Here is a 22,671-nt window from a genome sequence, read left to right as displayed (position 1 = left end):
ATGAATCGCACAGCTTTAGTTAAGGAAACAAGGGAATTAATTTTATTATATTTTTCACAAAAAAAGGTTTAAGAGGTATTGAACTTTCATTATAGGCATAGCTCAGTGGTAGACTGCAGATAAAGAGGCCCTAGTTCAAATCTATTAGATCATGACCAAATTCTTGTATGCTGTATATGATCTCTATCTGCAATGCCCAAGTTAACAACACTTGACACACATAGACAAAGATATTTTCAGTCCAGTGATTTTACTGGCAAAAAATAATGTTCCATATATACTGATGATGATGATGATGGCATGTCTGAAATTGAGAAAGTATTACTAGATGACAAAAAAGTATCTGTATTATCTCCTGTAATTTTTTTTTAACTTATTGTAATTATTTTTGTTATGATTATTTTATTACCATTGTTGTAATTATAATTATTTGTTTATATTTAAATATTTTTGTTATTTGATACTGTTGATTGTTGTTGTTATTATTAGTTACATTTATTTGTTTACCTTTTCCCTTTAATAATTTATGAATACGGTATCTTTGTTTTAAGCCTGCCTGGGCTACTCTTTGCTATATTGTTTTGTGGTAGCTCATAGTACTGTCCCATACATACTTGCACAGAAGCGAGATGATAAGAAAGTATCTCTAAACGTCAAAATGACAACGGATAAAGCAAAGAATCCTATTGGCCGAGAGAAAGCGAATCGTGTCTTGATTGGTCCATCGCCCCCGCCGCTTTGACTGACTCCGTCCTTTCTGTTCATCAAGTTTGGTTGAGTTGTTTGAGAGTTCATGACAGACTTAAAGAAGCGTGAAAAACTCGCGCCTTCACACATTATGAGCGGTGAGTTCATTTTATACTATCTGAGTGTGTTCATCAGCTTTAATCATCACGAAGGACAACTGTACTAGATGGATTTTAATGCGATATGTATGTTGTCAAACACTGACATCGATTCGCCCAAAACACTAAATCATGTTGTTCGCAAGTGATCGTAAACAGCAACGGTCACCTCGTAATAGCTAATACGAGCCATCTGAATGAGTTCGTCGTGAATTTGGTTGATTTTAGTTTTTTTTCCAGAGTGAGTGACCGTAATCTTCAGCTTGTTTGCTAAGTTTGGAAGTTGAGTTGATCATTACAGCGACCTACATTGAGTTATATAACACGAGCGATGATAAACAACGCTTATAAGATCACGAAAGCTAGCGAATGGACGTTAGCGATTTGGCGTATTAAAGTTGTGTTAGTAAAGGAATATGGCCTCTGGACGCGTGTCAGGACTCTTCGGCTAACTCCTCGGATGATCCGTGAACACACTCGTTAAAGACACATGCAGCTTTGATGAGTTTGCACTGAGTTTGTTTATGTTGACTGTGTGTCAGATCAACAGCAGAATCAAATGGCCGCGCTGGTGGAGAACGACACGAGCTTCATTCAGAAGAGAAACTCCAGCACGCCTCAAGTAAGTGCTCAAGTTTGCTCTCGTGTGTTTCACAGCATTATAACTGTTCACTTTGGAGTTAGCTGTGTTTGCTCGCTTGTAATAACTGTGTCTGTCCTCTATATTATGCAGTTGTGAGTTTGTAAATGTAGGCAGGTCTGATTGTGAAGTTATGAATATCTGCCACTTCCTGCTGTGGAGGCTCACGGTGGATTGTGGGAGGGAAATGGGTGGACCAGGAAGGAGAATCTACTTTTAAAACTGTCACTGAAAGTAAAACAAAAGCAATGCTTCTGCTCTGTCACTGGAGGTGAGATCAGGGCTGTGTTTCTCAAAAGCATTGTGAGCCAAGTTGATCTTTCAGACTGCAGGAAAATGTGACACAAATCCGTTTTTCCTTTTTTTTTTTTTTTTGCTCACATGTGACTCAGATCTGTGTCTCTCCTGACCTTGTGAACAGCACAAACCACATGGAATCTGATCTTTTCAATTCTGGTTTGTGCCACTTCCATATGTTGGGCTGATTTCCAATGCCACCACAGTCTGAACAGACATGTTAGAATTCATGCGAATTTTAAGTCACTCAATTATCACAATCCTGGTCTCATGGCAGTCACTTCAAAGATTTTACATACCTGACGTTATCAAGACCGCTGCGAAAGGACAGTGATGTGTCAGAGCTCATTAGTATTACTGTGACAGCTCTATATGTACAACATGAGGGCTCGTATCATAAATGTTTAAAAACTCTGCTCTCTTTTTGTTTTTTATATTGCCTGTGCATAAATTCGCTGGCTTCCGCGACAGATCACACTATAAATAAACGCGTAATCACAATGTCCTCCGTGTTTTCTTCTGTATGACTTTTTATCATTCTTTTGCACATGCGGGTCAGTTCAGGGCCATGATCTGTTTGCACTGGAATCTGATATTGGCCAGATTTAAAGGAGACATATCATGCTTTTAAATCGTTCCTTTTTACATATAAATCATACATTTGTAGTCTATATAAAGCAGAACTGCAATGCTTCGGTCTGAATTCCTCATTATTATAGCTCCACAGGCCCCTTTTCTACCCCTTTTCTGATGTGCGTCTGAGAGCAACTCGTTTTGGTGCGGTCTCTTTAAATACTTCATACCCCGCCCCCTCTCCAGGTTGCAGAGGTGACACTCTGTTCAACTCCACCCCGTTCGGCCATTTTTGTAGTTTGATAGCAGAGATACGATTATCTAGCGGCACAGAAACTTTTTATTCACACGTTATTAACAAAATGTCAACAACGGAAGACTTGTCCAGCCAGCCTTACATGTTCGAGCCAGAGTCGGAGCCGGAGCGAGATGAAAATGAAGACGACGAACCTGCAGAACAACGTCTTCATATGGATGTATCGCAATGGTGTGTTACTGTATTTACACATGAAACTTTGGTCTTCCGACCTTTTACCACCGTGTCGATTTATTTTGATTAATATGTGCGAGGGAGAGAGAGCAAGACAGCGCTTAGTTTGGAGACGGTGTCTTGTTTACACTTTCGCCTGGCTCCGAAGAGAGAGAGAGTGCGTGCGCACGACCGGGTCTCTCTCTCTCTGCTCGTTCTTTCAGTTAAACATGCGCCCTGTCACAAGCGCAGCAGTTCATCTACATTAGACGGTGTAATGAAGCGTGTGGGTTACTACATCCAACAACCGAACATTTTAACTTACCCTCTCGTAACTTCTGCATCTTTTAGCTTGGACTACAAAATTGCAGCGAGAAATAAAAATGGCGGATTGCTCGAAGTGTTGGGCTGGAAGTCAATGTCCTTATTTGGCAGTTCCGCTGCAAATACTGTGACGTAATAGTTCACAAAACGTCATAGATAACGGAAAAATCGGAACAGGTTGAAAAATAAGGCCAAAACAGAATATAAAGATATCAACGAAGCACCTGAAGAGAATAATTTCAACTTTTCTGTACTTCTAAACACTCCAAATATACAACAAAATTAATTTAAGGGCTAAAAAAGTGGATTTATCATGATATGTCCCCTTTAAAACTACAATGTGAACAGCTATACAAATAAAATCTGAGCAATAAATCAGTATTGAGCACTAAGGCTCGCAGTGTGAATTTAGCCTTAGAGACTCAATGCTTCTACGATCTGGGCTTACGATGCTTTTGAGAAGCGCAATCATCAGTTACACTCACACACACTTTCTGAAAGCATGTGAATGCAGATATTTCCAGCTACTTACCAGAGCTCGGTTTTGTGCGGCGGCGCACTTTAAAAATGCATCACACCGTAATTCATGCAGTGCAAGTTCCCAGAGTTGACGCGCAGTGCTATGCGGAGGGATTTGTCGTCTTTTAATGGTCAGTTTTCTCTTTCAGGTCAGCAACTGTCATGGCAGAGCAACAGCTTGAAGACAGTGTTGCTAAGCAAGGAGTTAGTCTGAATAGGGCTGGGTGACATGGGCAAAAAAAAGAGCACGATCAATTTTCATATCAGTCGATGTTGATAATTATTATCACAATAAATGTTAAATCTATATTTCTTACAAGTTTAAAGGCAGAGTTAAAGTAAACCAGGCAGTTAATTGTGGTTTTATCATCAGACTATTCTTCATCAGAGCATGACAACACTTGCCAAACATGACAAACATGTTTTGTTTCTTAGAAATGCACATTTGACAGTAGCTTGTGCTGAGTGACGGTAGCAGTAGCTTGAGTTGGGATGCAGAATTAAATTTGTTCTTTATTAACAGGTTAATTAATAGATGTTTTCTCCGGGAGTATATAATGGGTTTGGAAATTTTAGAGAAAGTCTAAATTAATGCATTACAATTTAAAATTGGTAACATCTGTAAAAATTGTATCAACCTCATTTTTATAGGGTAAAATATAAATATTCTGACTGTTTGAGTTAGGATTAAAATTAACCATTGGTCTTCCATAGAATTTGGATCATGATAACCACAGTTAAAACCATCCATGGCACCTCACTACCATGGTCAAAAACAGTAACTATGTTGTTTGTTGTGTTTGTGTAGCAAATTAGCTCTAAAGAAATATTAATAATCAATCATAACTTGTTATCATTGATTATGAATATATGGATCAGGTAATAGAATAAACTTAATGTTGTAAATTAATATTACAATCAATTAACCTGTTTGTCCCGTGAACACTCAGTGTTAATTGTTTATTAATTCTAAGAAATGTACATTTCCGGGATATGGGAAATGTTTTTCTTACTGTACAGTACTAATGTCGTCAAGATCTGCATGATTAGGGACTCCAGATATGAGCTTGAAACACGGACAACTTTACGTGTGACATGAACAAGATTTTATTAACTAGACTAAACACTTAAACTACTCTAACATACACATACATGCATGCATACAGTTTACCAAGGGAAAGAGCTGAAGCAGAATACAGGAAAACAAGAAGTTATAGCATTACTTGAAGTTCAGCAGATCAACAGCCTTGAGCAAACCATCAGTTTAGTTCTAACACGCCCTTCTCTAAAAGGGGTGAGGGAAACTCCAGCGTTTTGAGTGGATTCTGACTTCGTTTTACAAAAATATGTATTTAAATATTCTTTGTTGGACCTCAATTTCACCTTGAATTCTTCTTGTTTGAATGTCGTGATAATAATGATTCTTTTACAGGTAAAAGAAACAACAATAACATGTTTTCAGAGACTTAATGTGTGTGCAGAACATTCTACCTCTGAACATACAACATTAACACTTGTTTTTTTGCTTTTTGTTTCTCTTTGTCAAAAATTATAGATGCAAATGATATATACCTTCCTTCCGCCCAGCTCTACATACATGGTTACAACATTTTATTTGTAATTATTGAAGTTCTGTCATTTAAAGAAAAATGCTTGATTTGATAAATGTATTGTAAATGTATAAATAAACTGAACTAGGTGACTTTAATTTATTTATTTATTTTTAAACGTGCAATAATAATGATCTCCTAAATGGCTCAAAAGCACGTTTACCTCCCCAGGACTCGCAGCAGCCTTCACCTTTAGCGCTGTTAGCTGCCACCTGCAGTCGGATTGATGAAAACGACACTGTGGAGCAACAGACACGGCAAAGCCAGGCACAGGACACACAGATCGAGCTCCAGCACCCTCATCTGACACATGCCTCCAACGGCTGGCACATCATACCCGCAAGCTCTCAGGCTGCCACCGGCTCCACTAGCGCAACCTCTCCCTCGGAGGACAAAAGCAGACAGACTGGAGCTGTGCTGCAACCCCAGTATGTGATGGCGTCCTCACAAAACCTACAAAGTCAACAGGTGCTCACTGCCCTCTCTGGTGTGATGCCAAATATCCAGTATCAGGTGATCCCACAGTTTCAGACTGTAGATGGACAGCAGCTCCAGTTTGCTCAGACGGCTCAGGATGCGTCAAACACAGCATCTGGGCAGTTTCAGCTCGTGTCCTCGCCTAATGGAAACCAGCAGCTCATCGCTGCCCCCGCTAACCGAGGTACTGGGGCTGGAAACATCCTAACCGTCCCAGGCCTTTTCCAGCAAGCAATACCTCTGCAGAACATCAGTCTGGGTGGCACTGTGCTTCCCAGTCAGACGCAGTTCCTCACCAACATGCCTGTTCCTCTGAATGCTAACATCACTCTTCTCCCGGTTAGCTCTGGTACGCCCGGAAGTGATCCGAACGCTGGAGGAAATTTAGGAACATCTCAACAGCTTCTCCAGTGCACGTCGTCTACAACTCCAGTGGAGTATTGCACTACTTCTACCAGCACACGAACGGCCACGTCAGGCATCGTAACACTAACCCAGAGTAGCAAAGGAGACACGGGAAAGCCCTTCCAGAACATGTCCGTCGCGTCTGATAATCGAGACGGGCAGAAACAGTGTCAAGCGCAGATTCTCATTCAGCCTCAGCAGGTCCTGCAGACCGTTCAGCCCGGCTCGGTCTCGGCCGGAGGTCAGATGTTCGCAACACAGACTTTGTCTCAGGATGGAGTGCAAAATGTTCAGATTCAGACCATCGCGAACGGAAGCCCCATCCTGATCCGTACCGTGGGTCCGAATGGCCAGGTCAGCTGGCAGACCCTTCAGCTGCAGAGCCCCGCTAACGCCCAGATCACACTGGCTCAGGCGGGGACACCTGGAACCATGCAGCTCTCTGGCCTTCAGACCATCAACTTGAACACACTGGGCAGCGCAGGACTGATGCATCAGCTGCAGGGGGTTCCCATCACCATCTCCAATACAACAGGTTAGTCTGCTTTGCTTTTATTCTATTCTATTCTATTCTATTAGGGCTGTGCGATTAATCGCAATGAAAGCGCACGCGATTTGGCAAAGGCTGCGATTTATTTTATGTGCAGCTTGTCAGTGAAGTACAGCTGATCGGTAGTAAATGCTGCTCCTGAACGCCAGAGGGCGTCTCACACACTAGAGGTCTGCACGGGCTTTAAACTGAAGCCCGAACCCGGCCCGTACCCGCAATCATTTAACCCGACCCGACCCGACCCGACAATTACATTTACATGTTAAGCCCGAACCCGAGGTCCACTCTGTTTCTCACAGCAAATACCATTTTTGCAATATGTTGTATTTAATATATATATATATATATATATATATATATATATATATATATATATATATATATATATATATATATATATATATATATATATATAATATTTGAGAGAGAGAGCCTGTGTGTCTGTGGTCTGTGTAGCCTATGCACATTGCACATCTGCGCACGCATGTACTTTCTCTCTCGCGCATGCCGGTCACCACAATACAGCAAGCAGGCAAAGCACACGGCACGCAAACTATATATACCCTATTTAGTTTTTCTTAGTTACAAACCCGAACCTGACCCGAACCCGAGGCTGTTCATTAAACATTAACCCGAACCCGACCCGAAACCCGCACATTTTTCGGGACCCGTCGGGCTCGGGTCGGGTAGCAGACCTCTATCACACACACACACACACGCCAAATCATCTGAACACCAGAGGGCGTCTCACACACACGCCAAATCATCTGAACACCAGAGGGCGTCTCACACACACACGCACACTCGTGTTCACTGATCCACAGTGTTACGCCGGTTTCACACTGCACGCATTAGCAGAGCGTAAGCTGTGTGTATTTTTTACGGCGCCCACGTTAACAGATTAGAGCATTCCCACCGCACGCAGAGGCAGGAGCAGAGCAGGAGCAGCAGTGCCGCGATAGTTTCGGTGCCCAGTCTATTTTTGCTGCGCCGCTTACGCTGAATTAAAGTGACAATGCATTGATCATGGCCAAAATACACCGCAGTTTTACCCAAAAAGCGCATTGATGATATCTATTGTGTTTTAAACAGTCAATCAAATGAAAAAACTATTTAAAAAGAAAATAAATGTCCAAAAACTTGTTGCCCGAACAATAAAAACAAAGATGAACCAAAAGTTATATAAATGAAATTATTAATAAAATAAGCTTCTTGACAAGTCTTTTCTCTTAAATGTATTTGAAAACGAAATAAAGCAATGCAAACTTACCCATTATAGAGTACTCTGTCTGTAAACACGCTGCAGTTCAGCCGCGCGTGACAAACGCTGCTAGTGTGAAAGCAAAACGCACGTGTCCTGCTCCCGCTCACCATACGCTCTGCTCCTGCGCTGCTTACGCTCTGCTAACGCATGCAGTGTGAAACCGGCGTCAGTCTCTTGTTCACTGATCCACTCCATGCTACGCTCTGCTCACGCTTTAATAATAGCTTTGTAGGACTATATGTTTTGGATAATTTGTCAAAAAATAAATCTGTTAAATCTGATTCTGTTGCATAGATCTGAATAATATATTCATATTTAAAATGTACATATTTTCTGTTCAATTTTAGTGTGTTACTTTCGATAAGTGTGGTTATTTTATTGGCTCAGTATCATTAAAATTATTGAATTTCATTAAAAAGTCTAATATACAATTATAAAAAAGCTCATTTAAAATAAAAAATAAATAATTTTTAAAATGTGCTTTCGGTTTTCAGCCGAGTGCATCCAGAATTTTCGGTTTTGACCCAGAATTTTCATTTAGGGGTGCATCCCTAGCGGAGGTCGTGCTAGACTTCCGCATTGTCTGGCATTTTGACGTAATCTATTATTACCTGTCATTTTAATTTTCATATTTTAATGATAATAAGCCATTTAATTGGCTCTGTTTTTGTTCACATTTTCATTTTTATTCACGACCTTACAGGACAATAGGGTAGATTATGCATTTATTTATTTATTTATTTATTTATTCATTTATTTATTTATTTATTTATTTATTAAGAGAAAGTTGAACAGAGACTGTAGGTCACTTTTCAGGTTCCATTTTGAATGTTTGTCCAATAAATCGCAATAAGCTTTTTGATTGTTACTTTTGGTATGAAACAAAGTCTCAGCTTTAAAATTCTGTAAATTTTATCACAAAATTCAAACTATATAGCGTTTTGGCGGTAATGTGGTGCGAGAGATCACTTTAGCGCCTCAGTTCAAGCGAAGCGTAACGCGAGTATCCTTTTTCCTCTTTACTACGTTACAAAACAAAAAATGTCTCGTGTAATCGCTCAATCAGTGTTTCAACCGCAGAAAGACGTAAATAAACAGCGTGTAAACAATGTCACGGAACTCAGAAAAGCCATTCATTGACCATTAACTTGACAGCAAAAGTGCGCTCACCACCAAGTGGACGGGGTGAGAATTACAGTTGTTAGTTACAATCAGATCACTTGTGTAATATCAAAATGATGGGCAGGTTTCAGATATTTCTGTCACTGCTAAAATTTCCGGTTAACGTGACCTCTGATCCCTAGTTATAACAAACTACACATCTCTTTACACTTAATATATCTTCATTTTGATGAACCTATATCGAGTCAAATCCCGAAATCGATCTATTAGTCTGTCCTGTATTCTTGCGGGAACAGAAGTTCACTAATTATTATTTGTAGTGCACTTGCCATCCAAGAGTCGCAATAAGCTATGTGCTTTGTTACCTTTGATATGAAACAAAGTCTGAGCTTTCAAATTCTCTTTATTATGAAATTTAAACAATAAATGTGGTTTTGGTGCGAGTGTGTCGTGATGGATCGCTTTAGTGCCAGTTCAAGCGGCTCGTGAACCGATCTTCTCTTTACTACTAGTTGCAGCACATGTTTGTTCACTGTCAGCAGCCGTTCCCTTACGTTTGTCAGTTTTGTTAATTCTCTGTAATTTTCCTGGTGTCTTGTTGCTGTATTTGAATGTGTGTTTGTCATGTGTAGAGGTGTGATGTGTAGCGTTTGTTCCGCAGGTGACGTGAGTGCTGCGGGTGGAGACGGTCTGGAGGACAACAGTGTGATGGATGAGAATGTGGAGAGCAGCCCGACCACCACCAGCAGACGCACACGCAGGGAAGCCTGCACCTGCCCGTACTGCAAAGACGGAGAGGGACGGTACGACTCAAGCTAACACAATACTTTTGTAATATCAAAGGCTTGTTCGCTTGCACAAAGCTTGAACATCCACTGCAATTGACCGTTCGCAAAAACCAGCCCCCTTTAGTCACTGTTGCTATGTCTGACAAGCCATTCTGCTCTCATACCACACACCATGTTCATACATCGAACACGCGTCGCGGAGCAGAGAGGACACTGACAAAACACTGACAGACAGGACAGATCAGCTTACTTTTGATATGAAACGAAGTCTTACCTTTCAAATTTGGTTATTTTTTTAAAGAAATTGAAACAATAAATACTGTTTTGTGGCTAGTGTTGGGCGATATGCTCCATTTTCATATCGTCCTATCGTCAGCCTGTGAGATCGGCGATACACGATATTATCGTGAGGGGGGCGGGGCTTACTTATTTATTACTTACTTACTGATTATTAACTTGCTTATTTACTCATCAATTTGCTTGTTTTATTACTTCGTTTTAAATGAGAATCTTTTTCTATTTTGCTAGCAAAGGTGGAGTGTTTATTAATAGGCTAAATCAGGTTATTTCCTGGTATAGTGAGGTAAAAAAAGATCCTAATCATTCTTGTATCTGACTCGGAGTATTTCAACATGTCAGCGGGAAATTTACGGACACACATTATCCTCTCTTGCCGTTACAGATGCAGCATTTTGACTGTACTTCTGCACGAGATGAGAACACGTTTTAATTTCTTGGGTCAAGAAAGAGTCGGAGTCTGCGATATATGTCCTCCTACCAGTGCTCTCTCTCTGTCTGGATGCACTTCACTATGCGCACCGCACTTCAATAAGCCCAAATAACGCGGGTTTTAAATGCCGGGAGAAATCAGAGGCAAAAATCTAAAGGTCGATCGGTTATATTTAAACTTATGACTTGACTCTGATAAAGGAAAACGAGTTAATGCGTTTACATGACCACATGCATTGTCAGTTTATTCGGCATAATCGAGTTAATAACGTGCATGTAAACGTGTGTGTGTGTGTGTGTGTGCGTGTGCGAATCAGCTGGAAGAAACGCTGTGGGCAGGACTGCACATAAACATTCTTCTTCAGTTGTTTAGGCTACGCGGGAACCACCGGAACTTCCTGTAAAAGGTTCGAAAGTCCGAACCATACAGAAAATGCTTTCACACTAGAAACGAACCAAACCTTTGTTCAGTTTGATCCGGACCGAGACTACCTCTTTTCGTCGGACCAAATTTCGTCCGTTTGGTCCGGATCGTGGTCCGGGGGAGGTTTCACACCTGTAATTTTTATTCGGACCAAACTGAAATGTCCGAAAGTCCGGACCAAACAAGGTAGGTGTGAAAGGGCCCCTACTCTCCTGACTGCTTTGTCGGACAAAATGGCGGATGGCGGATTATGATTGGTCAGATCGCCTGTCAATCAAACTCCCTGCGACGGGTCAATTAAGGAGGCGTACAGTGGACAGGTGCGCTGTTTAATTCTGAAGTGAGAGTCTTAGGGGCATTCACACAGAACATGTTTTTGCACGTTGTGTATTTTGAAAGTTGTGTCATGCGCAAGACGCAAAAGATGTGAGACCCAAGTGAAAGGGACAAAATTGTGTTTTCATAGAAAACCATGGGAAAAGTAGCGCAGTTGAATGGACAAATGCAGTCCTGTGTGCGGCCCTTATGAGTCCCTTTTTCCCAGCAAATGTTTGCTTTAGATGACTACAACCCAGAGTATACACTCACCAGCCACTTTATTAGATATACCTGTTCAGTAACTGCTCATTAATGCAACTCAATACATAAAGGTCCTGTTTACACCTGGTCACTTCATGTGTTTTCACTGATCAGTTAGCTATCTGATTTATCAAAATGATTTCTTTTACACCTGGTCACATAAATGTGTTTTCGCAAAATCTTCAATTCTATGTGCAGATTTTATGGAGTTCACGAAAGTACCGAAAGTAACAAATATGAGCTGTATTTTATCGCTCATCAGCTAATTTAAAAATCAAAGACCGCAATAGAAGAGAGCAACAACAGTCCTGGTAAGATCATTTCGTTTCTTTACTTTTAATGAAGATGATTGTGTGTTAAGCGTCTGCGACTGACTTTCACTGTGATTTGCGATAGTTTGCGCGTTAGCTTGATGAATAGATGCTCAGCTGCGGTGATACGCCATAATATCTGGCTATAATATGACATGTAGCCTATAGCACCCTCTCGCACGTTTATTTTTTAGCATTGTTGAGAGGAGTACAATTTACATGTGGTTTCAACAACCAGATGCATTTACACTTGTCCAGTTTCGTCTGGAATGTGGCCCAGACCTCCTCCTGATGTGGTTTGAGCGATCGGATTCAAATCCGTCTCGATTGCGTTTCGGAGGGCATTTACACCTGGTCTTTCACGATCCGATAGCTATCCGGTCACAGAAAACGCATGAAGTGGCCAGGTGTAAACAAGCCTTAGGCATATAGACATGGTCAAGACGATCTGCTGAACTTCAAACTGAGTGTCAGACTGGGGAAAACAGATGATTTAAGTGACTTTGAACGTCGCAGGGTTGTTGGTGCCAGACGGGCTGGTCTGAGTATTTCAGAAACTGCTGATCTACTGGGATTTTCACACACAACCATCTCTAGGGTTTACAGAGAATGGTCTGAAAAAGAGAAAATAGGCCAGAGGTCAGAGGAGAATGGCCAGACTGGTTCAGCTGATAGAAAGGCAAGAGTAACTAGACAAATAAAGCTCTATATAAGTAAACGAGACTTCACTAAATGACCTGACTGTACATTATCCCTTATATGCAGCTTTAAACTACAGCTGAGTTTCTAAACGTGTCCTTTTTTCTTCTCTTATTGCAGCAATGACCCCTCTAAGAAGAAACAGCACATCTGCCATATTCCTGGCTGTGGCAAGGTTTATGGGAAAACATCTCATCTACGGGCACACTTACGCTGGCACACAGGAGAGAGACCCTTCGTTTGTTCCTGGTCCTTCTGTGGGAAACGCTTCACACGCTCTGATGAGCTGCAGAGACACAAGAGGACACACACGGGTGAGTTTACATGAGCCTGACACAGCTGTGTGATCTCATCAAGTTTAAAGTTTGCTGTGCGTTTCAGTTCAAGCCCAGTTTTGAATGTTTAACTGAAGGTGGAAGGATGGACAGTATGACAATATATATTGTGTCAATTAACTTTCCCCACCAACGTTTACTAAAAAAGTGCCAGCCAGCATTTTTTGATCTTACTCAGAAAACTTTCATAGCCCTTAGGGACTGTTCGTTATTTATTTAAGGGGCCACCGGAGGAGTTTTGAGATCTGTTGTCAAAAAAGACATGACCCTCCCTTCGCCAGCAATAATTTTTTCTATGACCCTCCAGAATGATTGTGAAAAAAGGCATGACCCTCCCCGATAATTTATTGATTAGCCTAATTCTGTACTGGTTTGCGCTTGGCAAAGATGTTCAAATAGCCATTGTTTGTTTGTTTTTTAAACCATAAACTCTTGCTTTCTCATCTGGCTGTAACGATAGACCAAACCTACGATTCGGTTCGTATCACGATTTTTTATTTTAGATTTGAAAAAAAATCATGTTTTCGGTGCTGATGCGGTGTGACTCGTTCAACATGTGGGTGGCTTTGCGAATAAAGCATCTAAAAGCTGTCACAAAGAACCGGCAAAAGTAATGATTATTAATATGTCATATATAGCTAGACATTTTAATTGTTTTTAATAAACAAGTGTTTTCTGTGTCGACTGCAAAGATGAAGTTGACGATGCGTCGCGATCTTCTCAGAACGCGCCAGAGAGAAATGCACATTTCATAAGGAGAAAGCAGTCTGTTTTCCTTCGTTTTGAATTGTTCTGCATGTTTAAAAGTAGACATTTCAATATATTTCTCAGGTCTATGAGGCAAGTAGCATAGGCTACCTTACGCTGAGTTTCGGTTCATTTATGAGACAAGAGTCCAGTTCACTCGCCCGCGCCTCCGTGTCATGATTATCTATTTTCTACTATATTTAGACTACTTCTTATTTATTAAATCCAGATGAAACATTGATTAAAATTAAGATAAAATTAATAAAAAAACGAAATTCACTTTAAAGAAAGGCTTTGTGCTTTCTGTTTGAGGTCTCTGTGCAATTTTTAAAGTCGCTTCAAAGCAGTCATGTCCGTGCGTAATGGAGAACTGTCACGTCCGTATTAGTTAAAGATTTTTTGTGTGTCACGTCACATGTGTATTTCCCTCATATTAAATATAAAACGCATGTGTAGACTGATATTTTTCTAATGTCTTGACTCCAGACGTTTCAAATAAATGCATTATCTGAGAATTTTTATTTTAAGTTTTGACTGCAAATGTCACGTCCATTCACTGGAATCGCCCAATTTTAACGAATTTATCCTCAACTAGTTTTTGTGGTGTAGGTCTATGTATTTTATTTTAACTTAAATAATAGCCTACTAATAGTGATTTAAAGATGTGGTAGCGCTGCGAAGATCGCGAGTCGTCAACTTCATCTGTCTAGCCGACACTGACATAAAAAATAACTGTTTTATTAGTAAACAATTAAAATGTCTCCTGCTATATTGAACAAAACACTGACAGTGGGGTTTTTGACGGTTTTTTTTTTTTTTTCGACACACACACACACACACACACACACACACACACAATATTGATAAACAGGATTTTTTTGTTGCTTTTTTAATACAATAAAAATTTCATTTAATTTATTGTTTAATAAAATTATAAGCCTATTATTTTTAGTTTATTAACAGCAACAACAGCTGTAAAGATGAAGTTGACGATCGCCATCTCCGTAGTAGTGAACACGCCTATAGAGAGAAATGCACATCATTACATAACCAGAGAGTAGCCTATTTCCTTTCGTTTTAAATTGTTAAAAAGACATTTCAAGCTTTCTTAAGATATATTTCATGTATGTGAGGCATATGCTGAGTTTCGTTAAGTTAGGATGAGATGCGCTCCTGTTTACGAGCAGTGCAAGTGACCACGCGGGCGCCTCTATGATTGTGTTGTCTGATATTTGGTATTTGGCAATTGGTTGATAAGAAAAAATATTAAAATTAAGATACAATTTATACAAAACGAAATTCACTTAAAAAAATCGTTTTCTGCAAAACAAAACTTAATTAAGTGGTCAAAATCATGTCTGACCCGCTCCATGTCTCTCGATATTGCGTATACTCGTGTGTGCGGTTCACTTTTCATAATCAACATGAAAAAATAACATTATTATATTTTAACAAAAATGAAACTAAATGAGCTTATTTAATGGTAACAACACAGTAGGCCTACAGACTCTGTATTTGTACAAATTGCTGCACATTCATTTTATTCTGAATTTTGCACACACAAGTTGAAAGGCATTTGTTTGTGCATGCATGTAAAACATATCTGCAACATTTATCAAGTTCACTGATAATTATGCGTGCATTTATTAATTATTATCTTAATGAATAATGTAACAAGGACGAAGCATGTAAACTGTTTGTTTAGAATTTGGATCGATCATTGCAAATAGATCCGAATGAAGAAACGTACAAAACCATAGGCTATAGAAAATGGGTGGGCCCGGACCTAAATGCCCACCCGGGCCCAATGGTAGCGCCGCGGCTGGTGGTAGCCCTACATCTTACACATCGTGGAAACAAAATAAGAATGGAAACTAAAATATGCAGTTTTGCCCTACAGCGCACATTCTATCAGCAGTTCTGGCGCCTCAGTCCCAATACTGTTAAACTCGACGTACGTTCACATCACATGTTAATGCAGCGGTAGAGTTACTCACAGGACACTGTGCACTTAACAAAAGTTCATTATTTGCTCGTGCTTTAAAGCATTGCCGGGTAAACATTTCTTTGGCGTTCTGTTCTGACATGATGCTGCACTTTTTCTAAGCGCGAACTGAAGCGCACACTGTCAAACAGCGCCGAACTGGATTTTTGTTGGGTCAGACCCATCTGATATCGAAGGGGGGGCTGATAACGCGAGATCAACATGGAGCTAAATGGGAAAAAATAGCACCAAACAAGACACTTTGAAATGTTGCTGTTTTAATGAATATAAAAGTTGGGTGACCCTCCCCCTAGACTAAAAAAAGTTGGATGACCCTCCCCTCAACAAAGAAAAAAAAGACATGACCCTCCCCTATTTTCCTCCGGTGGCCCCTTCCATAAATACCGAACGGTCCCTTAGAATATTTTGTTGTGTTAATATGTAAATCTCTTTCTGGTTTACGTGGATTTTCGTTTGTTTTTGGATTCAGAGATGCTGTGCTATTTCAGCAGGTCTGTAACAGCGCCCCCTGCTGTATGACTGCTGGAAAAACTTGTCAATGACAGGAAAGCGTCACATAAATGACAGAAAATCTCGTCAATGGCATGCGAAAGTAAATAGAGTAAAAAAAAATTGTTATTGTATGTAAATATAGTCTTGAAGCTTGCAGGACACCTACATTTTTATGCATTAGTGCAATAAAGAAACGGGATGTGCTTAATATTAAAAATAGTGATTAAAAAAACTCAATGTTTGTGTACTTGCACGCTGTCTGACAGGCATATGTGTTCTTGATAACCCAGCTCCCTGAACGGTCAAATACACACAATATTATCAATGTCCATCTTGATGAATATTCAAATAAACAGTCAGTTATAAAGTCTTTATTAGGTAAAACATTTTTTTTTTGGATCTGTGCATTCTTAAAGGGTTAGTTCACCCAAAAATGAAAATTCTGTCAGTAATTACTCACCCTCATGTTGTTCCAACCGCGTAAGACCTTCGTTCATCTTCGGAACACAAATTAAGATATTTTTGATGAAATCAGAGCTATGTCTCACTCCTCCATAGGCTGCTATGTGACCGAAACTTGCTGGCCCAGAAAAGTCATCAAAGAGATCGTTAATATAGTCCAAGTGACTCCAGTGGCTCAATCTTAAGTATATCAAGCGACGAGAATACTTTTTGTGCGCAAAAACAAACAAAAATAACGACTTTATTCCACTTTTCATTTCCTTCTCTCTGGGCCTCTAGTTGGTTCACGTAGTCTTTTTGCGCAGCGCGTCTGTGTTACACGTCACCACGTAGGCTCACTATTGGTCGACGCCGGTCATGTGTGTGATGCGTGATGACGTACAACACAGACGCGCAGCGCAAAAACACTACGAGGCCCAGAGAGAAGGAAATGAAAAGTGGAATAAAGTCGTTATTTTTGTTTGTTTTTGCGCACAAAAAGTATTCTCGTCGCTTGATATACTTAAGATTAAGCCACTGGAGTCACTTGGACTATATTAACGATCTCTTTAATAACTTTTCTGGGCCAGCAAGTTTCGGTCACATAGCAGCCTATGGAGGAGTGAGACATAGCTCAGATTTCATCAAAAATATCTTAATTTGTGTTCCGAAGATGAACGAAGGTCTTACGCGGTTGGAACAACATGAGGGTGAGTAATTACTGACAGAATTTTCATTTTTGGGTGAACTATCCCTTTAACATGGAAATGCTGTATATCTGTAAATGTACACTACCAGTCATTTTGGAATAATTAAGATTTTTTTTTTGTTTTTGAAAGAAATCTCTTCTCCCCATGCCGCATTTCTTCAAAAATACAGTAAAAACAGTAAAACTTTGACATATTATGACAATTTAAAGGGTTAGTTCATCCAAAAATGAAAATTCTGTCATTATTTAAAATTCTTAAACGTGTTTTGCGGCTTATTGTTTGAGCTTGGCTGGTGAAGTGATCCAGTTTATGGAGTTAATCGAGTAGGCAGGTGTGGATCCTGATATTTTGGTCTTGTTTTCAATATAAAGCATTTGCATTTATCTTAGTTTATTATGGGCTTGTTAGCTTGTTTTTTCTAGGAAGATCTGGCAACATGAACGAGCTGAGGCTTGTTCCTCTTTCCTTCTGGTTTTCCCACACCGCACGCGTACACAACAGAGACGTGCATTTAAATACGTCATTAACAACTAGTTGTTCAATTTAGAGCTGTAGACACCTAATGGTATTTTTGTAAATGTGTTTGTCAGGAGTTTTTCAGGAGTTAATTCGGGTGTCACTCCTGTAAATGACTGAACTCTGTGTGTACAGAACAGGATTAAGCACTAAAGGTGAACTGACATCAGGTAATAAAAACCCAAAAGTGTATAACGAGTCGTTTGGCAGCTTGGTATCAATAAAAGATGATTTTAAATACTATCAAGGAACTTTTGAGTTCTGAAGCTTAGTCTTTATTTATATCATAACGACCTCTAATATAAATGCATATATTAGGGCTGGGCGATATGGACCAAAAGTCATATCCCGATATATTTAGGCTGAATATCGATATACGATATATATCCCGATATTTTTTCCGCACAGTGAGAGCAAATGTTCAGTCAAAGCCAAAGCCAAATATGACATGTTAAAAGTAGTTTTATTGAAACCAGCTATTTCAGTGAACAGTTGCAAAATCAAATGAATAAATAATAAACAGGTTTCTTCACCTTAGGGCTGCACGATTATGACAAAAATCATAATTGCCGATTATTCCCTTCGAATTGTTATTTGCGATTTATTAATTATGATTATCAAAGTTTACATTGAATATATATAAACAAATTTTGTGTAAACATGTTATAATTTGCCTATATATATATATACACATATATATATACTTTTCCCCTTTACTTAACATGAATTGTAAGAATATGACTAATAGTAAAGACTAGTACTAATAAATAAACATTAGGCCTATGCTAAAGCTATTAAATAGCAGTGCCAAACTAGTTTTTGTTAATACAATGTTGTTATGAGCCACTACAGTCATTTATAAATATAAAAAATAACATAAAGTGAAAATGAAGTGGCATTTTGGGGTTAATATGGAAACGACAGTTGCCATGGTGAATACACAATATTAACAATAACTGTTAATGAAACATGGAAACTGCTCCTGGTGAATAGAATGAAAATCATACCTGCATTACTTTTATTTCGTGTAATTTACAACGTAACGGCGTTGCATGCTCGTAGTTTCTTTTGCACTTGATCAGTGAGGCGATACACAGCGCGCGCCGCCGCATTTGCGCGTGCAATTGAGTGTGCGCTCTGAGCACAGGATAACGGCGGACAGGACAAGAAAGTCTGTTTTTCTGAGGTGAAAGTCCGTTTTTCTGAGGTGAAAGACTTTATTTCAGCGTACACTTATGTCACTGACTGGTATTTCGCCTCTCGTAACATAACATGCTCTAAACACACCCGCAAAGTGGAAAAGGAGGAGCGGAGGCGCGGGGAGCAGAGCGCAAATTTGAGCTAACGTTATATCGATATATGCGATATGGTCTAATTTCATATCGCATTTAAAAATATATCGATGTATTTTTTATATCGATATATCGCCCAGCCCTAGCATATATACAGTCAAACCAAAAATTATTCAGACACCAGAAATCCTTTTTTATATTTCTTTACTAGTGTGTGCATTTATGTAAGTGAGGAGAGCAAAATATGACATATTATACCCAAAAAAATCTTCATACAGTGACTACCAGTAACATTTGGGACCAAAAATGATTCAGACACTTTGAGCTGATCATGTTTTGCTGAAGTGTGTTGTCTTTAATTGCTAATGCTCTTTTTACACACAGACTGAACAAAATGAAGCATTGCTTGGTGATTGGTTGAGCTAAACTGGTATTATCTAATTGTGTAGTTAAATTTAACAGCTGACAGATATTCAACATAATTCATGTGTGAGACAGTCTAACAGAAGGACGGACAAAACCAGTCAAATATCAACTGAGTTCATAACTCATATTTTATTACCATTTTCTAAACTCTAGCGAATAAACTGTGATAATGTGAGAGGTTGAAGGTGTCTGAATACATTTTGGTTTGACTGTATATTCCTGACCCCTTTAGTGCTTTTATTTAACAAAACAAACCATGGTTTTGCACTGGTTCTTATTATGAACAAGCTGATTCAAAACTGTTAAACTTGCCCTTTGTCTGTTCACAGGTGAAAAGAAGTTCTCGTGCCCGGAGTGTCCCAAGCGGTTCATGCGCAGCGACCACTTGTCCAAGCACATCAAGACCCATATGAATAAGAAAGGATCCGCCGGCACAGTGAGCGCCGCCGACACCACCGTCACGACCGCGAGCTCGGCCGACACCTGTGCCACGGCCGACATGACCACCGACCAGCAGACGCTAGTTACTATGGGCACGCTGTCATCCGAAGGGTTCACGCGGTTAGAGCCCAGTGGCATCAACGTCATGCAAGTCACAGATCTGCACTCCATCAATCTGAACAGCAATGGCTATTAATGCACTTTGGGTGGCGAGAGTGCAGTGAGCATTTTGAGAGATCTGACTGGGAAGAATGAATGCACTGCAGTTTGTAGGCATCAAAACGGCGGTTCAGGCGCGGAGCCTCCGGTGAGCGACAGCCATGACAAATGGTTTCACAGGGGACTGAAAGAGGTGTGATAGTGCACCTTAAAGGTGCTCGTTTACCTCGTCCTCTTTGAGACGCCAGCCTTTTTTGCATCCCTCCCATGTATATTCTGAATCCAAGTTTTTTCAGCTTTCTTTCTTTTCCCCTCTTTTACCGATTCCCCGAACTGAAATTGTGGTGTGTCACGGTAAGCATCACTCAGTGGTCCACTTGACGTCTGGATATATTGGGTTACAACGCAACAAACACAAATGGAAAGATTAAAAAAAAAACTGTGTGAAAGTGATATCATAGTCATCTTTTTAATCTGTAATACCTTACTTACAAGCCATCATGCTTCCGTGTATTAATCACCATAAATGAGATGAAACAAAAAGATTTGATGCTTTTTGTACATAAGTTATATTTTTTCTAAGTATGGAAAACTGCATATTCTGAAATTACCTTTGTTTCGTGAATGTATGAATTATGCAGTCTTAAATGTCAGCATTTTTATATTATGTAGGTGTTCCATAACTTTTTTTTGTTTTGTTTTTTATTGCTTTAGTTCTTTTGTCTTGATATACAAAACACATTTAAGTTACAGTAAATACATGCAGTTGAGTTGCTTAATGCTAATTGTCCCAGTTTTCTTGGTCACTGTGGTCTTAAACAGTCATGCTTTGTTTATAGGGAAAATGTTAACCTGTTAAAATACAAATGCCTTAAACCCTTTATTAAGAGAGGGCTCTTTTATGAGTTGGAGTTCAAGCCAAAGCTCTTCACTTTCCATTACATGTTAACTCAGGTGAATGTTACTCTTTTGGTGTTAAGCATTCATAATTATTAAATTAAGATGAACTTCAGAAAGACTCCTAGCAGTTTTTTATGCTTGCTTATTAAACGGTCTGATTGGTCCATAGCTGTGTTTATTCATGATAAAACGAGATGGGTCTGTCTGCGGACTGCAAGAGACTGAAGAGAGGGGCGTAACAGGAAGTGGGCGTAACTTGAAGTTGTCCAAATCACACAGAACCACCACGCGATATGTCAAACTCAAAACGAGATGTTGTCAGCAAGATACAACGGTAAGAATATTTTCCCGAGATAACCGTGTAAATCGAAGTGTATAAGTCATATTGCCGCTTTTTACATTGCAGCAAGGGCAGAGTAAAGCGTTTGGAACTTTGAGCTCGTCAATCTGTCTCGCTGAGTGTCAGATGCCAGGTCATTCTACAGAAACGTCCACTTTTGTAAGGAAATTGTTAGATTACCCTTTGACTTTATGAGTGCACATAAATTACAGCTTAATGATTTTTTTGTAATATTTTTTGTGCATTTATTTAATATTAATATTGGTTTTTTTTCAGCAGTATAGTCAGAATTACAGAAAAATATTAATAAAAATGCAACAAATAAGGAGATTGTTTTATTTATTTTAATCAGGTTTGTTAAAAGTGTGCTTGAAAGTTAATTTGCGCAACCATGTGTTTGCTATAATGATGAAAATATTTGAAATTTATTTTTAAATCTTTAAATCTTAACATTTGAGTGTAAGCAGAATTAAATGGATGTAAAATTATCATCATGTCACATGTGATATTTTATTTAATGTGACATGTACTGTATGTCATTGGTGATTCATTGTGTCACTGGTGTTACTGTCTTTTTTTTCTAAGACCAAAGATCATTATTCTTCAACTATAATTAAGTAGATTAGACTAAATTATTACATCTGGCATACAATCTAAATGAATAGCTTTGAATAAAGTTTATCTATAAATGGGAGACACTGGTGTTACCCATAAGAAAGGTGACACCAGTGACAATTTTCATGAAAAATTCATTTTACAAAATGGCTGCTGCAAGGTATCAAACCACATGTTGTCAATCATGGTATACTAAATTAAGTAGTTTAATCCATTGGTATTCTAGATTTTTACAATTCCCTATCAATTAAGTAGGTCATACAAATGAGTTCAACTAAAAGTTTCATCTGAAATCATGAGATAAATGAGAAAATGTCTGATAACTGCAAAGAGACTGGATTAACTATGGGCCTTTCTTCATAGATATTCAGGAAATTACGCGCGTTGGGCACCAAGTGCTTGGGGGGGACACCAAAAAATCTGGGTCGTGAAAAATCATCACAATAGGCTATCGATTTTTAAAAATAGTAGGTTACATGGGGTTTAATTTGTCGTTTAATAAGATGTAGCCTAATACATGTTGTCAGTGTCAATATATAGATCCGCCAATTAAACTAACGTGTATCTTAATGGTCCAGTGGTAGAGCTTTCGCTAGTCGTGTTAGAGGGTCAGAGTTCGAATCCGCC

General features: G+C 39.3%; 1 protein-coding gene across 2 annotated transcripts; it reads left to right on the top strand.

Annotated features, from left to right (window-relative positions):
- The first annotated feature begins 744 nt into the window (after positions 1-744).
- Positions 745-21,253, top strand: sp1 (sp1 transcription factor). 2 transcript variants are annotated; one of them, XM_079857291.1, is made up of 7 exons: positions 745-845; positions 1,388-1,467; positions 5,223-5,267; positions 5,449-6,694; positions 9,757-9,898; positions 12,746-12,939; positions 19,919-21,253. In XM_079857291.1, the coding sequence occupies exons 1-7, from the start codon at positions 794-796 to the stop codon at positions 20,224-20,226; spliced, it is 2,067 nt and encodes a 688-aa protein (XP_079713417.1). In that variant the 5' UTR covers positions 745-793; the 3' UTR covers positions 20,227-21,253. The 2 variants fall into 2 exon arrangements, with proteins under 2 accessions (XP_079713417.1, XP_079713418.1); XM_079857292.1 differs by lacking the exon at positions 5,223-5,267 and having other exon boundaries at positions 756-845.
- The last annotated feature ends 1,418 nt before the right edge of the window (positions 21,254-22,671 follow it).

Source organism: Squalius cephalus (genome assembly GCF_949319135.1).
Source record: "Squalius cephalus genome assembly, chromosome: 22".
In the NCBI taxonomy this organism is placed as follows: Eukaryota; Metazoa; Chordata; class Actinopteri; order Cypriniformes; family Leuciscidae; genus Squalius; species Squalius cephalus.
The sequence above is the reverse complement of the archived record's forward strand: the minus strand, read 5'-3'. Positions and strand labels throughout refer to the sequence as shown.